General features: G+C 40.3%; 2 protein-coding genes across 3 annotated transcripts; both read right to left on the reverse strand.

Annotated features, from left to right (window-relative positions):
- Positions 1-1883: 1883 nt before the first annotated feature.
- Positions 1884-9280, reverse strand: LOC115735367 (protein SUPPRESSOR OF K(+) TRANSPORT GROWTH DEFECT 1). The gene is made up of 8 exons (XM_030666588.2): positions 8520-9280; positions 6198-6303; positions 5563-5761; positions 3738-3806; positions 3588-3662; positions 3362-3460; positions 3097-3252; positions 1884-2248 (listed from the first exon to the last, which is right to left on the reverse strand). The coding sequence occupies exons 1-8, from the start codon at positions 8986-8988 to the stop codon at positions 2123-2125; spliced, it is 1299 nt and encodes a 432-aa protein (XP_030522448.1). The 5' UTR covers positions 8989-9280; the 3' UTR covers positions 1884-2122.
- A 6954-nt stretch (positions 9281-16234) lies between these two features.
- Positions 16235-17300, reverse strand: LOC115735394 (zinc finger A20 and AN1 domain-containing stress-associated protein 3-like). Of its 2 annotated transcripts, none has more exons than XM_048284154.1 (2): positions 17136-17300; positions 16235-17039 (listed from the first exon to the last, which is right to left on the reverse strand). In XM_048284154.1, the coding sequence occupies exon 2, from the start codon at positions 16921-16923 to the stop codon at positions 16432-16434; it is 492 nt and encodes a 163-aa protein (XP_048140111.1). In that variant the 5' UTR covers positions 16924-17039; positions 17136-17300; the 3' UTR covers positions 16235-16431. The 2 variants fall into 2 exon arrangements, with proteins under 2 accessions (XP_048140111.1, XP_030522476.2); XM_030666616.2 differs by having other exon boundaries at positions 16235-16955; positions 17136-17285.
- Positions 17301-17575: the final 275 nt, after the last annotated feature.

Here is a 17575-nt window from a genome sequence, read left to right on the forward strand (position 1 = left end):
CGTAAAAGGCCAAGTTAATAATGGATGAGAAAGGTGGGAATTGGAGTTTCTCGACTGTGGAATGACATGGTGCTTCTTATAGCCCCAAAAGCTACCCGTAAACCGATGTAAAATAGCGGAAACCGATGTAAAATAGCGGAAGCCGGCTTGACATGGACTTCCCTGGGAATTCATTATGCGGACGATGCACGAGATAAAGAGAGTTTGGCCTATGTTAAGAAAGTTTTTTATCAGATTGTTTATGCCGGCTCGAATCTGGCACTTGGAACTAAACTTCATTATGTCGATTGCTCCGTCTTCATGGAAAGATTGTTTCGACTAACCGGATTTAGTGCTTCAAGCAGAAGAATATCTTGAATTGAAGGTATATTCTTGGAACGAAAGGAACGATTCAAGCCGAGGGTAGTACCAAAAGAAAAAGTTGTGACACTTGTTATGCTCATATCATAGAAAACGAATGAAATTTGATCCGTTCTTTCGTACGTAGAACAGTTCAAACGAGGCACAACCACCTATGACAGGAAATGGCATTCATTCGTCAATGGATTCTTTTGTCGCCTATTTAAATCGCTTCCACGGATCTTTTCTTTCTGTATTTTCGAGCATCGCCATTCCAGAACCGTAGTGACCTCACATTTACCATCTTGTCTAAATGAGAATAACACCACAAGCAAATCAGAAAGACATTCTAGCCTACATCCCTTCATATAATAACATAGTAATTTTAGCTTCCTTGTTCTTGCAATTTATGCGACTGCATTTTTTTTCGAAAACATCTGCAATTAGACTTCCACATACCGTGGCTTAAATGGTGCTTTATCCAATGGACAAGACAACATCAGCGTGGCCTCAGACCATGAATCTTAGTCTCATTTCTATACAAATGGAAATTTCAATGAAGAGGGCAGGCTTAAAATGACTGATGTCTCAATTCCAGGTAAGGACTGAATAGAATTGAATCTGCTTGTAAAAGCATCACATCATTCCCAAAATCTCACTTATTTTCTCATGATTGATTCTAACAAATGATGGGACTTTGGCCCAAAAAATAACTATCGAGTGGGACAACTCAGAAGTCAGTGAATATCATCCAAGATGTCTTTCAAATCTTGTGGACAAAACAAGAAAAATGACTAGCCAACGCGACAAGGAGCATAGCCAAGGACATGCAGTTACCAGTCGATGACCATCACATGCATTTCAAACACTACCTGCATTAGCTAAAAAATACTTCCACAAGAACAAAGACAGTGCATGAGAAAGATCAGGGGTTCCTAAGGCTGTCCTACGTTGAAGAACTAATTCTAGGCATCTGCCAGATTTAATTGGCATCTTCTGCACAAGTTCTTGAAAGAGACAGACAGGTGAGACTGAGCCTGAAGTAGCCAAAAGGCAATGCAAGAGGAGCACATGGTTTAGTTGTTTCAAGGCCAACCCTAACAAATCACTCACGGAAATTCTGTCATAAACCATATCAACGGCACAACAAGAATTTAAAGAGCACTTGCCATTTTGCACCACACAGTTATGTAAACAAGGTCATGTGATTTGCCTTGCAAAGGTTATTACCTCAACTAAGGGATATAGTATTTCACTTAGAGCTCGTGGACCTCTATGGAGCAAGCATACATACCTTTTCCAGGGATGCCTTATCCTCAAAATGCCGAATGTGATGTATATCAAATGTCATATGCCCCAAACAAATTGCACCCACCAAAAAAGGCAGCGTTGCTTCTATTTCCAATGGTTAAAAATAATAACTATGGATCCAAATTGCTGACTGCTTTATACCCAATCAATCGGTCCCTGAAAGCCACTCAACGGGACAGGATATTCTTTTACTATGATTGGATACAGCCAACTAAAAAAGTAACCAGCATTCAGGAGAAAACAAATATATTGACACATCATGCTTAATATTCTGAGCACTTCTCAAAACAATTCTTTATACAGTTTGCAAATTACGAAGAGTGTCCATCCCCAGATATTTTTCGCTCAAAAGGGAAATCATCTTCCCAACCTAAAGAAGCTAGAGATATAATTCACTGTGTCAGCAGCAATAAACGAACTTAAAATACAAACCAAGGCGATCAGGCTCACATCTAGTATGAATTGGTACCCATCAACCTTCCTCACCGAACTCCTTTGTGAATCTCTCATGAACTTCTAGATCACCTTTGCTCACTGTCGGCCTCTGTCTTGCAAGCACTTTGTCAAAATCTGTCTTCGATATCGGGGGCGGAAGGATCTGTGTTGAATGATATAAACAACATACGTAAAATAAAATAATCCTGTGATTGTGCAATTAACTTAATCTTGTTACAAATCCACACAAGTTCTTTGAGTATATTTAAGGCCACAAGAGCAATACCAAGTTGCCAACTAAGGAAACATATAGCTAATTTCTAAATGATAATGAACCATGAAAAAAATGAAAGATGGGTTACAAAGAAAATTCATTATCTTATTTATCCTCTTTTTCAGGAATCATTAACTGCAAAGCAGAAAAAGAGAACTACTTTCCAAGGAACCTCGTCCTGTTTTTTCCCCTTTTTTCAGATAAACTGCGAAGAAGAAAATTTAAACAAATTTATCACCTTGACTTTTAATTTCCCACATCGAGTGGTTAGACACACAATAATCACGGAAGACACTTTTATCCAGAAAATTCTTACAGCTAACTTATGAAAGACGACATCAGCTTCCAGCCCTATTTGCCAACTCATAAGTCAAAATGGGCAAAAGAATCTCCAGATTTCAGGATTATGACTTGAGATTTCAACAGCTATGCTTGAATTTGGAGGGGAAAGCTTAAGTTCAAAAGGTTTTCAATGATAAGTGGACATTCATTGGCGATGTTCCCCTTGGAACTGTCGGTTGTATCATATGAACCAAAAATATGCCGACCAAATACTAAGTCATAGTTAATAAGACTAATAATTACTCAACCCATCAAGAACAACAAATTAACAGAGATTACACATTACAGAAAAAAAAAACATAAAAAGAAAACAAAACAAAACAAATAAAAGCAGGATCAGGTCAAGATGCAAGTGCCAACTTTGACACTAGATGTAACACAGAATTGCTCTATACCTTTGAACCTTGTCCTTGTGCTGCCAGCTCCTGCATGGTGATTTGGACAGCACCATGTTGCTTTGGTCCACATGGCATCCACATATCATTGGAAGCTTTTATAAAATACATGGCATCCTGCGTCTTGCGCACAGGTTCGAAAAGAACATCCTTAACCTGTCATATAGATAACATGGGAGCATAATTATGGCATGGTGCACAATATGACTGCTCAAATGAAAACATAGCAGTAACAGAAAAGATCATACAGACATCTTGTACTCACACAAACAGCTATATCCGAACCAGAAAACCCCTCTGTCCTGCGAGCTAAGCTTTCAAAATCGCTTTCAGATAAATTGTGGGGAGTATCCCCTAAATGAACCTATCCATATTTCAAACCACAGAAAAAGCATTAGGCTTATTGCAACATAAGGGCCAATCAAATATATCATGTTACGGCCCAAATAATATCTGACTATGATCTTATCAGCTACTTCTAGTTTCAGTACCTTAAACATGTGTTGTCGAGCCTTTGTATCAGGAAGAGGAATGTATATGCGCTTGTCAAAACGCCGTCGAATGGCCTATAGGTTAAAATCCATGAGCCATGGCTGTCAAATATTCCAATTAACAAAAAGCACTAAAAGAAAGCTTTCAACCTGATCAAGAGCATATGGAGTATTTGTTGCTGCAAGAACAAGAACTTTATCATCATTATGTCCTACACCCTGCGTAAGAAAATCAAACCATATTACTATGGTCATACCTCTGGGGAAAAAATCCTCTGCTGAAAAAAGAATTATAATCGTAAAGGGAAAAAAATGACTTGATCAGTCGTTTTCAATTTACAACAAACATTTTCTGTTCTCACCTGAATTACCAAGTAAATTTGATTGTTTCTAGGGCGTCTATCATTCCAAGAGACACCAAATAAAAGTTACAAGAAGGTGCAGAATGGAATCCTCACTAATAGTACCAACAGAAACTCACAATTACCCATTAACAAATTCAGTGAAATAAACAGGCACAGATAATATCCAATGATATAAAGGCACAGCAAGTGTTATAGCCCAGATTCTGATAAAACATAATTAAAATTAGCTTAATCACCCGCAGATCCAACAAAATGACCGATTCCAAGCCAGAGTGGTCTGGATCCTTAGTTACTGTAGATACCACAACTGAATATTAACAAGCAACCCTCTAAACCTGTACATTCTACTTTGATCATTTGCATTAGACTTAATTGAAGATAGCTTAATCACAGTATCAAGAGACGTAAGACTAATCTCATCCCATGTCTACAATACCAACATCGGGGCACATAACAAAAATAATTGGACATATCGGCAGTGCAGCCTCACTGAAACAGCATAAGATTGTATTCAAAAACTATCTAAATTGAAAAGAGATTGCAGAGCTCCATTTGAATATAGTGCTGATCAGTTCATATGCAATAGTGCACGACCAGTTCACACGTGGATTCACAATGAATTAGAATAGTAGACAGCATTCTATCTTTCTAGAGGAAGGACTGAATGGAGAAAACTATGGCAAGTTAGCAACTAAACCTCCAAGAATTCTGGATGGTAAAACTACATGATGACAACAAAGAGTAGACATTGACATGAGATTTGAGCTGCTACAGTAAACAATATCACATAGCCATAATATCATCATATTATGATGAAAAAACCAACAAAATTCAAGACTTAATATTTTTTTTATTATTAAAAAAAAAAAGCCACTCTTCTTTGAGCAGCATGTGACCCTATGTTTACTCCTTTGTACCATTCCCCCATTCCTATTTGACTCTTCACTTGGTTCTCTTTTCTATTTCCTCTTCCATGTTATTCCTCCTTTGAGCTTTTTAAAACACATTCTTGTAAGAATTGGCCTCATAAAAGATAACTTTAGTCCAAACAATTCTCTTTCAAAATCGAATCACCTGTTGATTTGATTTAGAAAGAAGGAAAAATCGCTTTTTAACTATTCTAAATGCTAGTGGGGTATTTCATGTGGCCAGGGCTTACCTACCTAGATGGACCTTCTCATCACTGTATAACATTTTCATTTTGTATCAGTATCACTACATAGAAGAAGGCAAAGTAGAACTGAATGAAAAAGATCGAAAGAGACTTCCAAAAGATATATGGAAGATCACATCATTGACTAACTAAATTTCCACGAATTGATTTCCATAATTGTCTAAAGTTCCACACGCTTCACAGGCTTCTAAACCAGTTCATCTATGAAAGCATAAAGTGAGTACTTTTCATTAGACATTCAAAAGATCGTTTCCATTTTCTATCTCTCCAATTAAATATTCCACTTATCTAAGACAAAACATGGATGTACACATTAATCTTAAAAAGCTCGGAAGCATGCAATAATTCCAAAAACTGCATCATACCAAGGCAAGACAACAAGGACGCTTTAGGTTTTCAACAAACATAAGAAAGAGTGTTACACTTTCAGCGTTACCTGCATTTGGACGAGAAGTTCGGTTTTGATACGTCTAGAAGCTTCACTCTCATTGCCTTCCCCACGTTGACCACATAAAGAATCAATCTCATCGATGAAGATAATGGATGGAGCACTTTCACGAGCCATTTGGAAAAGACTGGAAACTAATTTCTCACTTTCGCCCATCCACTTTGATACAAGGTCCGAGGAAGAAACACTGTTCAGAATAAAAGACAATATAAGAGTCCATAAGAAAGACGGCATAGAAGGAGAAACTACAACAGAAGTTCATTTAAAAGATTCGTTCAATACCCATCTAATTTTTATTTCCTTTATTCAACTTCAGCAAATCAAAGAAGGGGAATCTCAACTAGTCATGGCCAAGCATAGCCTGCCAAGAGTCTATGATAGAAAATCTTGAAAAATACAATGCTGCTTTATGAAATTAAAGAGATCAGCAAAGGCAAAAACAGAGAGCTTGGAGTCAAGAGCATCACTGGAAAATGATAAAAAAATCACAGAAGACATGCATAAAAAACACAGTTGTAAACTTCAAAAGTTCCAATCCATGAGGCAGTGGCAACATCATGAACAGATCTAGATTTCTCTAATCCAAGAGCCCACTAAACAGATGCTTGATGAATATAGATCACCTGAAAAATGTAGAGTCTGCTTCGGTTGCAACAGCTTTCGCTAAATATGACTTCCCTGTTCCAGGTGGACCATACAAAAGAAATGCCCTCCACGGACGACGCTTGCCTGACATAGGTATCACAGAATGAAACATATGGTCATTTTCAACACATAGACACGAATCTTATGCAAACTATGTCATATGAATCCCCCCTTGATTGATATGCAGGATGGACTCAGCAGGTCTATAAAAAGTAAACATATTGGTTTTTGCACATGATAAAACATTCAGAAAAGCATTATTCCCTGTAGATCATTATCGTAAAGCTTCAATTAAAGAACATAGGATGCAGAATTCAGAGGCCATTGACCATGATGGAGAGATATGGTAATGCTCAAGGATGAATCACGACAGACATAGCGCATATATTTAACTGTTCTTCACATGACATCATTACTATGTTCAAGTCATCACTCAGTTGACTTGAAGATAACTAGAGATTAAAGGTACCATCGATGAGTCAGAACAAGACATTTTTTCATAGATGAACTACCGGTCAGATTCTGTCAACTGCAAGAAAATTCAATTTGATGATTATTCTCTATGGTGAAAAGGCTTCTAGCTTACTTCTCTCAAGCAAAACCCTCCATGCATGAGTGCACATGTCCAGGTGTGTAGTTGAGTCAAGTCAAGCTGATACAGTACAAGGCTTGAGCTCGACTCGACTCATTAACTCGATGCTCGAAACTCAACTCAAGCTTCGATCAAGTATTAAAAATTTTAAACGCGCTTGAGTTCAACTTGTCTAAGCTTGATAAAAGTGTCAAAGCTCAACTTCAATCTGAGGTTGATATTGAGCTCGCCAATATATTAAGCAAAATTGGCTATGCTCTAGAAAATTCAAACTGAAATTTATGCCTTCAAATTACACTAAATCATAGAACATTATCCAGGTTATAATGACAAGATTTCAAAGCACTCTTCTCAATTTTAAAAGCTCTTCTAACAAAATCTCGAAAGTCTTCACTCCTATCTCTTCAAATCTGGGAAATTTGCTGCTGCTCACTCAATTTCAAAGAAATATGGTTCTACAAAAACTCTAAAGACAGCAAACGCTTGCATATGAAAGTTTGCAGAGTTTGTTGTGAGGATCACTAAACCCTAGCCCCCACATGCATTGATTTTCCTTCTACACAACTTAATCAAGAGAAAATTAGGCTGAAATAAGTACGAGAGAAGCCAGATTTGGAGATTTGCACACACCAGTTAAAGGTAACCACGTAGAGGGAACCAAATTTCCACATATTTTCACACCTCAGTATTTAGCTTTCGCTTCATATAGGGCGTCCGGTTCTTAGGAAAATGAACAGTGTGAGAGGGAGAAGGGAAGAGTGTAATGAAGCAGCTACTTGAAATGAGAGACAGAGAGAGAGGTGGCTAAGTGAAAAAGAAACCGAGTGTTACAGGTTTAACTGTAGGGTTCTGATGGAAAAAACGAGTGCCATTAAGCTCAAAGCAAGTTTCCTTCTATACCCTTAAAGTCAAACACCTAAACACATATAAAACTCAAATACTCGAATTAAGGCTCAAGACTACTCTAGTCAAGCACCAATCAGCTCAACCTCAACTGGAAGAGCCACACAAGTAACTCGAGCTCAAGCTCTAGTCAAGTTGAATACGAGTAGATTGTGAGCCAACTAGAGTAAGCTCGTGAATAGCTTAACTCGCTTACACCCCCTACACTTGTCCCGTCTAAGAGAGAATGGAAACCCACATGCAGATGGGGGCAGGCAGACATGCTCACCAGCTGATTGTCCCTCGTCCTACACCAGACAGCAAGCAAATAATCAAGGCTAGAGCATTCCCCCACCCCTACAAATATGACATCCTAGCAGAATAATATTCTTCCACATCACCTTACATAGATATGTCCTTTATACATCACTCGTAGACTTTGCTTACCATCAGTAGTATCTTGATCTGGGTTACCGGCCCTTTGTTACCATCGACCAATAAATCATAGCATTAACCTACGATTATAAGGAAAAAGTACGCTTTGCTACCATAATCATTAACCAGTAGATAAAGGACCATAAAGCTCGTTACTGGTGAAACTCAAATTTCCTTTGGCATAAAGAATAGCAGCTATGGTTAGTATCTCGGTCCCAATAATCACGCATAACAGCCCATAAAACCCGATCATCATCCTCACAACACGAGCGGCTCAACCTTTCCACCAAAAACTGACTAACCAATGCCAAATTCGACAAACACCCAAGTAGAACAAAACAAACATCAAAGAAATAACCAAATTACTTCGGGAAATATAACATCAACCAACCAGTGAAGAATTGAGGGAATTTAACGGGTAAAATAACCGCCTCCTGCAATGCCTGCTTGGCGCTCTCGAGGCCCGCCACGTCGTTCCACTTCACGTTGGGCTTCTCCCGTATGATCGCCGAGTTCAGCCCGGCCCTCAGCTTCTCCTTATCCGCGTCGTCCCCATCCGCTCCGCCGTCCTTGGGCTTCGTCTTAGGCCGGGTGGCGACCGCGGAGTCCCCGTTCGAGGCCGGGCCGGGGCCGCCCTCGTCGAGCACAGCGCGGATCTCCTCGGCGCGGCGGAGGTACTCGGTGAACTTCTGGGTGATGGCCTCCCTGATCTTGGGGTTCTTCTCGTACTTGAGGTGGGTCTTGAAGTACTCGAGGGCGTTCATGTAGAGGGGGAAGGCCTTGGCGTAGTTCCCGGCGTTGTCCTCCTGAACGGCCTGCTTCACGTACTCGATCGCTTGCTCCTTGAAGTTGCTGTACATCGTAAAAATCGCTACCGGCAGCTCGAGAAGGATCGCATGTAGAGACGGCGATCTAGCGGGGGGAGGAATCGCCGAAACCCTAGAATCGGAGACGGGGATCGATCGGAACTACGATCCGAATCGAACCGGCGTGGATTGACAATTTGCTGATTCTTCGCGATCGAGAGCGAGAGAGAGATTGATCGGAGGAGAAGGGATTTGGACGGGAGGTGCGGAGTTTCAACGAGCGCGTGAGGTGCTTGAGAGACTGTAAAAGATTGGGCTTTTTCTTCGTCCTCAAGGGGGAGTGCGTAGAGCGCACCCCTGTGGAAGTTAGAGAGGAAGGTTCTCTTTCGCAAGAGCTGCAACCTTTTCTTCCCCCCTTGGATCTTTTTTTACTTTCACGGCTTTCTACAGCTTGTCAAACATGATAATGGAAATTTCCATCCTCAGAATTATATACGTACTTTTATATATATATATATATATATATATATCACAAGCGATAAAAGAGTTTACTAGAGGATTCCACGTAATAAAGTAACATCGAGAGAGATTGTTCATCCCCACGATATTAGATTTAAATTAAGTACATCTTAATTCTTATTCGATAAGCAAACATAATTGTGTCATCATTAATTAAAAATTATGCATGCACCTAGTCACGGCCGGTTTGGTGGAACCGCCGGTTCGGTGGAACCGCCGGTTCCGGTTCCACGAAAAGGTGGAACCGGAACCGGCCGTGAAAAATGGCGGTTCCGGTTCCGAACCGGAACCGGCGGTTCCGGGCCGGTTCATTTTTAATAATAATTTTTAAAATAATAAATAATATAATAAATATAATAAATTATAAATTATAAAATACAATTAAATTGTACATTGTAATAAAATATGGGAAAAAAAAAAAGAAGGAATGGGCTTGAACTTAATGAATTATCATTAAGCGGCCTACATATCTTCTTGGGGATAGAAGAATAAAAGCCCATGTAGTTCTTTTTACCTTTGAGAACCCCAACTTACCTCATCGTCAATCGTCGCTACCCGTTGTGGTACCCGTGGCGGTGGTATCTCCAACATCATCGCTAAAAAATTCGTGTTCACGATCTAACTCTTGGTGTCGATATTTCGCCATCGTCCAATCGCCGACACAAGCTTGAGCTTCCACAGAATCCGGGCTTAATCTTGAACGGCGAGAGTCCAAAATTAATCCTCCGGAACTAAATGCTTGTTCAACCGCAACCGTTGAAGAAGGGGTTGCTAATATTTGACGAGCGATGAGGGCGAGAACTGGATACTCGATTTGGTGACTCTTCCACCACTTCGGATTTGAAATCTGTATTATGTTACGCATCACGAAACTCAAATTGAGTGGTTAAATATTTTTCTAATTCAGAAATATTACCTGTTGCCCCTTTTTTTTTTTTTTGCCTACTCTTAAGCATATTATACCCTCTACTAAGTGAACTACCACCTTCGCTACGTGAGGCGATAGATTGTAAAGATCCGGAATCACTTAAACCATATCTACTACAAAATTCTCCATATAATGCTACTATAGATTCTTTAACATGTCATAATATATTTGAAATATCTATTGAATCATCCAAATGTAAACAATCATGATAATACACATTCAAATAATCCTGTAAACCGTCTAATTTAATACGTGGATCAAAAACAATACCAACTAAATAGACAAGAGGAATTTGCAAATAATAATGCAACCATTTTTCTCGCATTACTAAAATAGTTTGACCTAATTCGGTATCTTTTTCATATTCACTAAAAACACTACTAATATTAACACACTCTATTAAAAATAAATGCGTTGTAGGATAATAAATACCAGATAAAGTCTTAGTAGCATCATTAAAAATTTTCAAAATATCTAAAATTTTCTTGCAAACGTCCCAATGTTGAGGAAGTAAAGTAATTTCGGGAATATTTTGTGAAATAAACATACATAATAAATCTTTATATTCAAAAGTTTGCCGAAGCAACTCGTACGTAAAATTCCAACGAGTCGGAATATTTTTTGGAAATCTTCTTGGCCTTCTCCCATTTTGTTTACAAAATTTTCCCCATGATTTCATACATTGGGGACGACTCCATAAAAATTTAATTACACTTTTTATTAGGGCGAGAGAAGTGTCAAGAGTTCGTAAACCATTTTGTACACATAAATTTAAAACATGACAAGCACATCTAATTTGAAAAAATTGTCCGCCAAAAGTGGGTTTGCAAATATTTTCTAATTCGGGAATAGAAGCGGTATTTGCGGCGGCATTATCAAAACCAATTGAAAATACTTTATTTATTAAATTATATTCTTCTAAAACTTGCCTAATTATTCTATAAATATTATGAGCCGAATGGCTTTCATCAAAAACTCGGAATGCAATAAGTCTTTTTTGAATCATCCAATTGTCATCTATCCAATGACACGTGACACCCATATAAGAATGAATTTGCCAAGGATCACTCCAAATATCACTACCTATATGCACACGTCCATTGAATTCCGCAAAAAATTTTCCTAAAGATTTTTTTCCTTTTTTATAAAGATGAAAAACTTCGCGTTTAAGAGTATTTTTTGGAATAGTTGGCGCTTGCGGAACCAACGCAGTATTTATCAAATATTTCATATTAAAATTTTCACCAGTATTAAACGGAGCATGATCAAGGGCAACATATTCACCTAATGTTTGTTTATAAAGTGCTTCAGTGAAACGAAATAAAGGATGAGGCTTAGAAGTGGCGTACCCGGAAATTTGTTGTTGCGTATTGTCGATCCCCGCTTGCGTTGGATGTTTTTTCGTCAAATGCCGACGGAATGTTCCGTAGCCGTCTCCTTTCGTGAATTTATAAGTTTGCGAACAATATTTACATTTTACATTATACTTACCTTCGACTTCATCACGTACCTTGTCGAAGTGTAGCCACAAGTCCGATGTATTATCTCGGCCCTTCCGTTCCGGCTCATTTGCCGTTGACGTTTCTTCGACACCGGTGGGAGGATGAAGACTTTCTTGTGTTGGGATGTGCTCGACGTTCGGAATCGGGACATAGTTGATATTATCGTCGTCGTCTTTCCAACTTGCATACTCACGAGGATCGTATTCATGAAAGGGATACTCGGAATCTCCCATAGCCATCTTGCCCTTGTCGGCATTTCTGCTTCCACTTGCCATTTTTGAGAGAATTGATCGGAAATCCGATTGAGAGAATTGAGTCGAGATTGAGAGAATTGGGAGAATTTGAGCAATTTGAGAGGATTTCAGAGAGAATTCGAGAGATTGTTCAGAGAATTTGTGACAAAAATGAAAGGGGAAGCATATGCATTTATAGGCAAGAATCATTTTTTTTTTTTTTTTTTTTTTTAAAAAAAAATGGAAAGCAACGGCCCAAAGTCGGGGGGGAGGGGGGCCGGGGCGCGAGAGCCCAACGGCTCTCGCCCCGAGCCCACTTTTATTTTATTTATTTTTTTTTGGCGGTTCGGAACCGGCCCGGAACCGCCGGTTCCGGGCCGGTTCCCACGTTTCCGGAACCGTGGGCCCGGTCAACGGGCCGGTTCCGGGCCCACGGGCCCAAATGGCCCCCTCTACATGCACCCATAGCGAATTGACCATTATATAGCATTACGTATCGTCGGGAGCTAACATTTTTGGGGAGCCAAGTATCGTACGGTGAGATAATCGTAAAGGAGAGCCGCCACTTCAGGAGTGGCTCCACGACCCCTTACGAAAAATGGCTACATAAGATAACGGGCTCATTCGGTAAGTGGCCGGACTCTTTAGAATCCTAACTTGGATACATTGCAACCTCCTTCTCTTCTAATCACTGTCTCAATCATTTGATGCCCAATCCCATCCTTATCCTTGGATGCCTTAATCCGAACTTTGTGCTGCAGATCGATTCTAGAAACCGGTCCTTACTTGGTGAGGTGGTTTCCAATTTCACATTGGCAAGGTGAACATCCATTGAATTGAAAATTGTAATATTTTCGTTGTTCGATTGCTTAAGAGGTGCTTCAAATCTACTTTTTAACACGGTCGTATGTAAAAAAGAGAAAAGGAAAAAAGCGTTTCGAAGTCAAGTTATTGGGCGTTTTATTGCAATCGCGACCGATAGCAATAACCGACGCATTCTAATTTGAATGCAATTGATTTATGATGAAACGCCATTGTAGCAATAGCTTGACGCGAGCACCCCCAACATTTTGGATATTGCGATATCCCTAAAACTCAAGGGAAAAAAGGTAACGAAGAGAATCAACCTCACGTCATGAGCTAAAGTTCCACCATCCTCTCGTTAGCGATTACGGATGGTTGTGCCATCTGTTTATGGGTAAAGGTTTGAAGCAAGCCCGACGGATGTTATGACAATTAACGGAAAAATTACTAAAAAAATTGAAAACATATTGTAATTATGTCAATGCATTCGTAGACCTTTTTTTTGTCGATTTTTTTTTTTGTAATTGTGTCAATTCGGTTCATCTAGCTAATTTTGTTCGTTTGGAGATAATGTGGATGCCAACAGTCCGGCGACATAAAATTCTAATATTTTTTGTTTTTTTTTTTTTTATTTTTTTTTCCTTTTCTTCTTGTTCTTCCTCTAGCCAGCGACTAGCCAGAGACGGCAACCCACGATGAGGGAGAGTCTCACCGGCCCAGATTTGGCGAGCACTCATGGTGAGCTTTGCCTGTGGCCACCTCCTTGTCGGCTATCACCTCTGGCCAATTGCTTACCAAAGGAGGAAGAAGAAGAAGAGGAAAGAGAAAAAAAAAATTCAAAATTCAAAAAATTATTAAAATATTATAGTCTCAAACGGCCGATTTCGACCAGCATCTATGTCAACATTGACCGGATAAAATTGGATGGATTGACTGAATTGGCATAATTACAAAATGTTTGAGATTGAATCTGTAAAAAAATGAATTTACAACTGAATTGACATAATTACAATAGATTTAGTACTTTTTTAGTAATTTTTCCGACAACCAATGGATCCAACCGTGCGGGCCCACACAACCCGAGCCATGTGGTAGCCAGTGCCGGATTAGGTCCATGGGCCGGCTCGGGCCCACGTGATCATTGGTTGTCGGCTACACAACAAAGCGGTCAGGCCGAGTCCAGCCTAGCAAGAGCATGAGCCCGATCCAACAGGCCCAGGCCGCTACACAAATGGTCCGAGCTAGTGGTCAAAATTCGGATGAATACGAGAAGCCATAGAAACTTCTTTTCAAGATTGGGCCAAACTGTGCGATCGATTGAGACTGTCGTTGATATCCTTAGCATTGGCCCATTTGAAGGGAAAGTGCCCACTGTCCATGGCCCAGTCTTCGTTAATAAAATAGAACACGCATGATATTCTCCGACCCAAAAAAAAAGCACCATAATTTCCACGTCATATGACCACTTGGAAGATTTAACGTGTGGTCATATGACATAACTTGATTACAAAACCTTATTGATCGTGCGACATAATTCAAATTATTTCACTTTATTAATGAAGAATACAATGACGACGATGAAAATAATAATGATCGATTAAAAATGCATTCCCCTCGGTGCTAGTCATGTCCAGCCCTCAATTTAAAAACAAATCTATACTATTTTAACTGTGACATTGCCCTTAAGCTATTCAAATTTTTATTCTTTTGCGGAGACGGTCGGATATTCAACTCCATGCTCCATAAATTATCATAGAATTCTTATATTCTTTTTTTTTTTTTATGATCCAGAATCCGTAGGTTATAATCAATCTTCCCCCTTTCTGATAGCGACTATACTTGGAGGGAGGCTGGCCCCGCAGCCCACCAGCAAGGGCCCCCCCACTTAAGTCCGAGAAACGGGTTGGGAGAGTTTCGAACCCCTCACTGTGGCCAACGTCGGCGCCAAAGTGTTTAATTCTCACTAAACACGCCGTGGCCGTGGTGGGTTTTATATTCTTGTATAGCCATGGTCTGTTTTTTTTTTTTTTTGGATCGAAAATATAGCCATGGTCTTAGAACTATTATTTTATACAAATCATACTATCACCTGCTGTATATGCTTATGTCGCTGTACTTTTGACATAAATTTCAAGCATATGAATCTTTGAATTCAAAAATGTTTTTTTTTACTTACATTTAATTATTATGTTCTATATTTATATAAGTTAAAATGGAGAGTATACACATAAATCCAGTCTCGAGAAAAGCGAGTTAGTGGTGGGGTCTTGTTTTAAATTAGGGTGGAGCTATTTTTGCTCATCATATGACTAAACACATTCTATTTTCACCCGTAATATAAAATAACCCTTAATCATCCAATTGAAATTTAAAGTGGTAAACCCCGAGTTTCTTCGCTTTTCTTCTTTTTTTATCGTTCTCTTTCCATGCACGATCTTGTTGTCATACTTTAGAATATCAAATACTTATGACGACAAAAATAAAGAATATCGTATTTCTTATTTTTTTTTAAGGCCGAATACTATAATAACTACATTTTTTCGTCTTTGTTTCTTTTGGATTTTACATTTGTACATGCCAGCTTTGTTGAAAAGAGAAGTTTTTAAGAAATGTAGTTCTTTCCAATGTTGTTGATCAAAATCTTGGATTAATTATCAAAAACAAACTAGAAAATTTTGAAAAAACGACTTTGTAGTACAATCAAGTGTTTGTAAATTATTAGTTTTATTGTACATATATCAGTTAGATTTTCTGTTATCAATTGTCATTTACATAAGAGTAATGGGATGACCACGCGAAACAAAATAAACCCTCTAAGATTTGCAAAAAACCAGAACTTCATTTCTGCATGGGTAAATCTAAATCGCGAAACTTTATAAAATCGGAAATTTCCATAAAATCGAGAGAATAATTTAATGTAATAAGGTTAAATTTTTTTAGGGAAATCAATGATTGGAATATCTAATTAAAGGACACACATGAGATCACTGGATGCAATCTTGAGTACCCAATGAAAACTACCGTAAAGAAACACAAATTACTATAATATGGCGACACAAATACCTCAATTTTTTTTTACCACAAGAATCCCGTGTCCATTGCAAAAAATCATGAATTTTACCTGTTACGTCATTAATATTTCAAAACACGTCACCATAAACATAATTCGAGATAATTTGCGGCTTCGAGCTGTTTCGGAAGCTGCAAGCAAGCACTTACGAGAACGTGGAAATTATTCTCCATTAATCAATTAGAAATATTAAAATCATATTAATTTTTCAGGTAATTACGTCTAGAAGAAGAAAATAGAATAATCAAATGCTAATTTCAATTCCTTTCATAATTCAACGAAGACAGCTCGACACGTCGTCATAAATTCACAAATGTCAACAGACGCGCCCCCAACAACCACCGGCCTCTCCCGATGCCGCCGTCCGGCGACGACTGCCGATCCGCCACGAACTATTCGCAACACCGAGGAAGTCATAGTCGGAATCGAACGGCTCCACCGTCATATCTTCTCGAGCTTCTCGGCGACCACGACGGGGTTGGCCTTCGAGATCTGCTCCCTCCCCATCGCCTTGAAGTCGAAGCCGCACCCGTGCTGCTCCGGGTACCTGTGGGACCCGCAGAACGTCACGCCGCACCGGCACTTGAACCCCGTGAGGCCCACGCGCCGCCTGCACGCGGCGCACCTGCTGGGGCCCCCCGCCGCGGCAGGCGGAGCGGCCTCGCGACCTTCCGCGGCCGGCGGCGAAGGAGCCGCGGGCGGAGCCGTCGAGATGGCGGGCGGCGAGGACGCAGCTGCGGCGGAGGCGGAGGCGGAGGCGGAGGCGGGGGTCAAGGTCTGGTTGAGGGCGAGCTTCGCGTCCGTCGACCGCCGCTCCTTGAGCTGGAGGTCGCGGTAGCATTTGGAGCAGAGGTTCTGCGTGGTCGGGCTGCCGAAGAAGCCGCAGTTGTTGGCGCAGAGCTGCTGGGCCTGGAACCGGTGCTCTTCCGCCATCTCCGATCGTCGTCAAAGGAACCTCTCACGATCTGCCGATCCGCACCAGAAACAGATTCAGAGAAATACTTAAAGCGAAAGACCAAAAAAGCCCCCTCTCGATTCGCACGGCCGGCCTGGTTTCGTGTCCGAGTAATCGAGACCGATCGTCAAGAAAAGCGGAATAAATAAACAGGAGGGGGACGAGGAGGAGGAGGAGGAAAGAGAAGAACCTTCAAGGAAGGTCAGCGATGGCGTGAACCCCGTTCGCGTGAAGACGAAGATTCCAGACACCTTCTTCTTCGTCGCCGCGAACTCTAGACAATTTTCTCCTCTTCTTCTTCTTCTTTTTAAAGGTTTTTTGTATTTTTTTTTTTTTTTTGGTAGGGGGTGAGTTGTAGTGGATGGCGCGTTAAATAAGGTCGGGGGTTGTCGGGGTTGATTGGCCATCAATCAACATCGGAATTTGATCAATACGGGGAAGCCGTCGACGCCACGCCAAATCGTCGTCACCCCCGCCAATCTGGACCATTCTCCGTCCCCGCCCCCCGCCTCTTCCCTTTTTCATCTTAGACCGCGTCTCCGCGGCCCCCACCGACTTCACGGTGCTCCTCGGAACGGCGTCGCATCGGTACTTTTTCCTCAGATCGTACTTTCCGCACGAGTGGTCAAA

The sequence above is a fragment of the Rhodamnia argentea genome, chromosome 8 (genome assembly GCF_020921035.1).
Source record: "Rhodamnia argentea isolate NSW1041297 chromosome 8, ASM2092103v1, whole genome shotgun sequence".
Classification (NCBI taxonomy): Eukaryota; Viridiplantae; Streptophyta; class Magnoliopsida; order Myrtales; family Myrtaceae; genus Rhodamnia; species Rhodamnia argentea.

Excerpts from the sequence above, each read along its gene's own strand:
- LOC115735367 (XM_030666588.2), bottom strand. The coding sequence starts at position 8,988 with ATGTACAGCAACTTCAAGGAGCAAGCGATCGAGTACGTGAAGCAGGCC. Across the intron at positions 6,304-8,519 it reads ATTCCCTCAATTCTTCACTG|GCAAGCGTCGTCCGTGGAGG; the intron begins GTTGGTTGATGT and ends TACCTATGTCAG. Across the intron at positions 5,762-6,197 it reads GCAGACTCTACATTTTTCAG|TGTTTCTTCCTCGGACCTTG; the intron begins GTGATCTATATT and ends TATTCTGAACAG.
- LOC115735394 (XM_048284154.1), bottom strand. The coding sequence starts at position 16,923 with ATGGCGGAAGAGCACCGGTTCCAGGCCCAGCAGCTCTGCGCCAACAAC.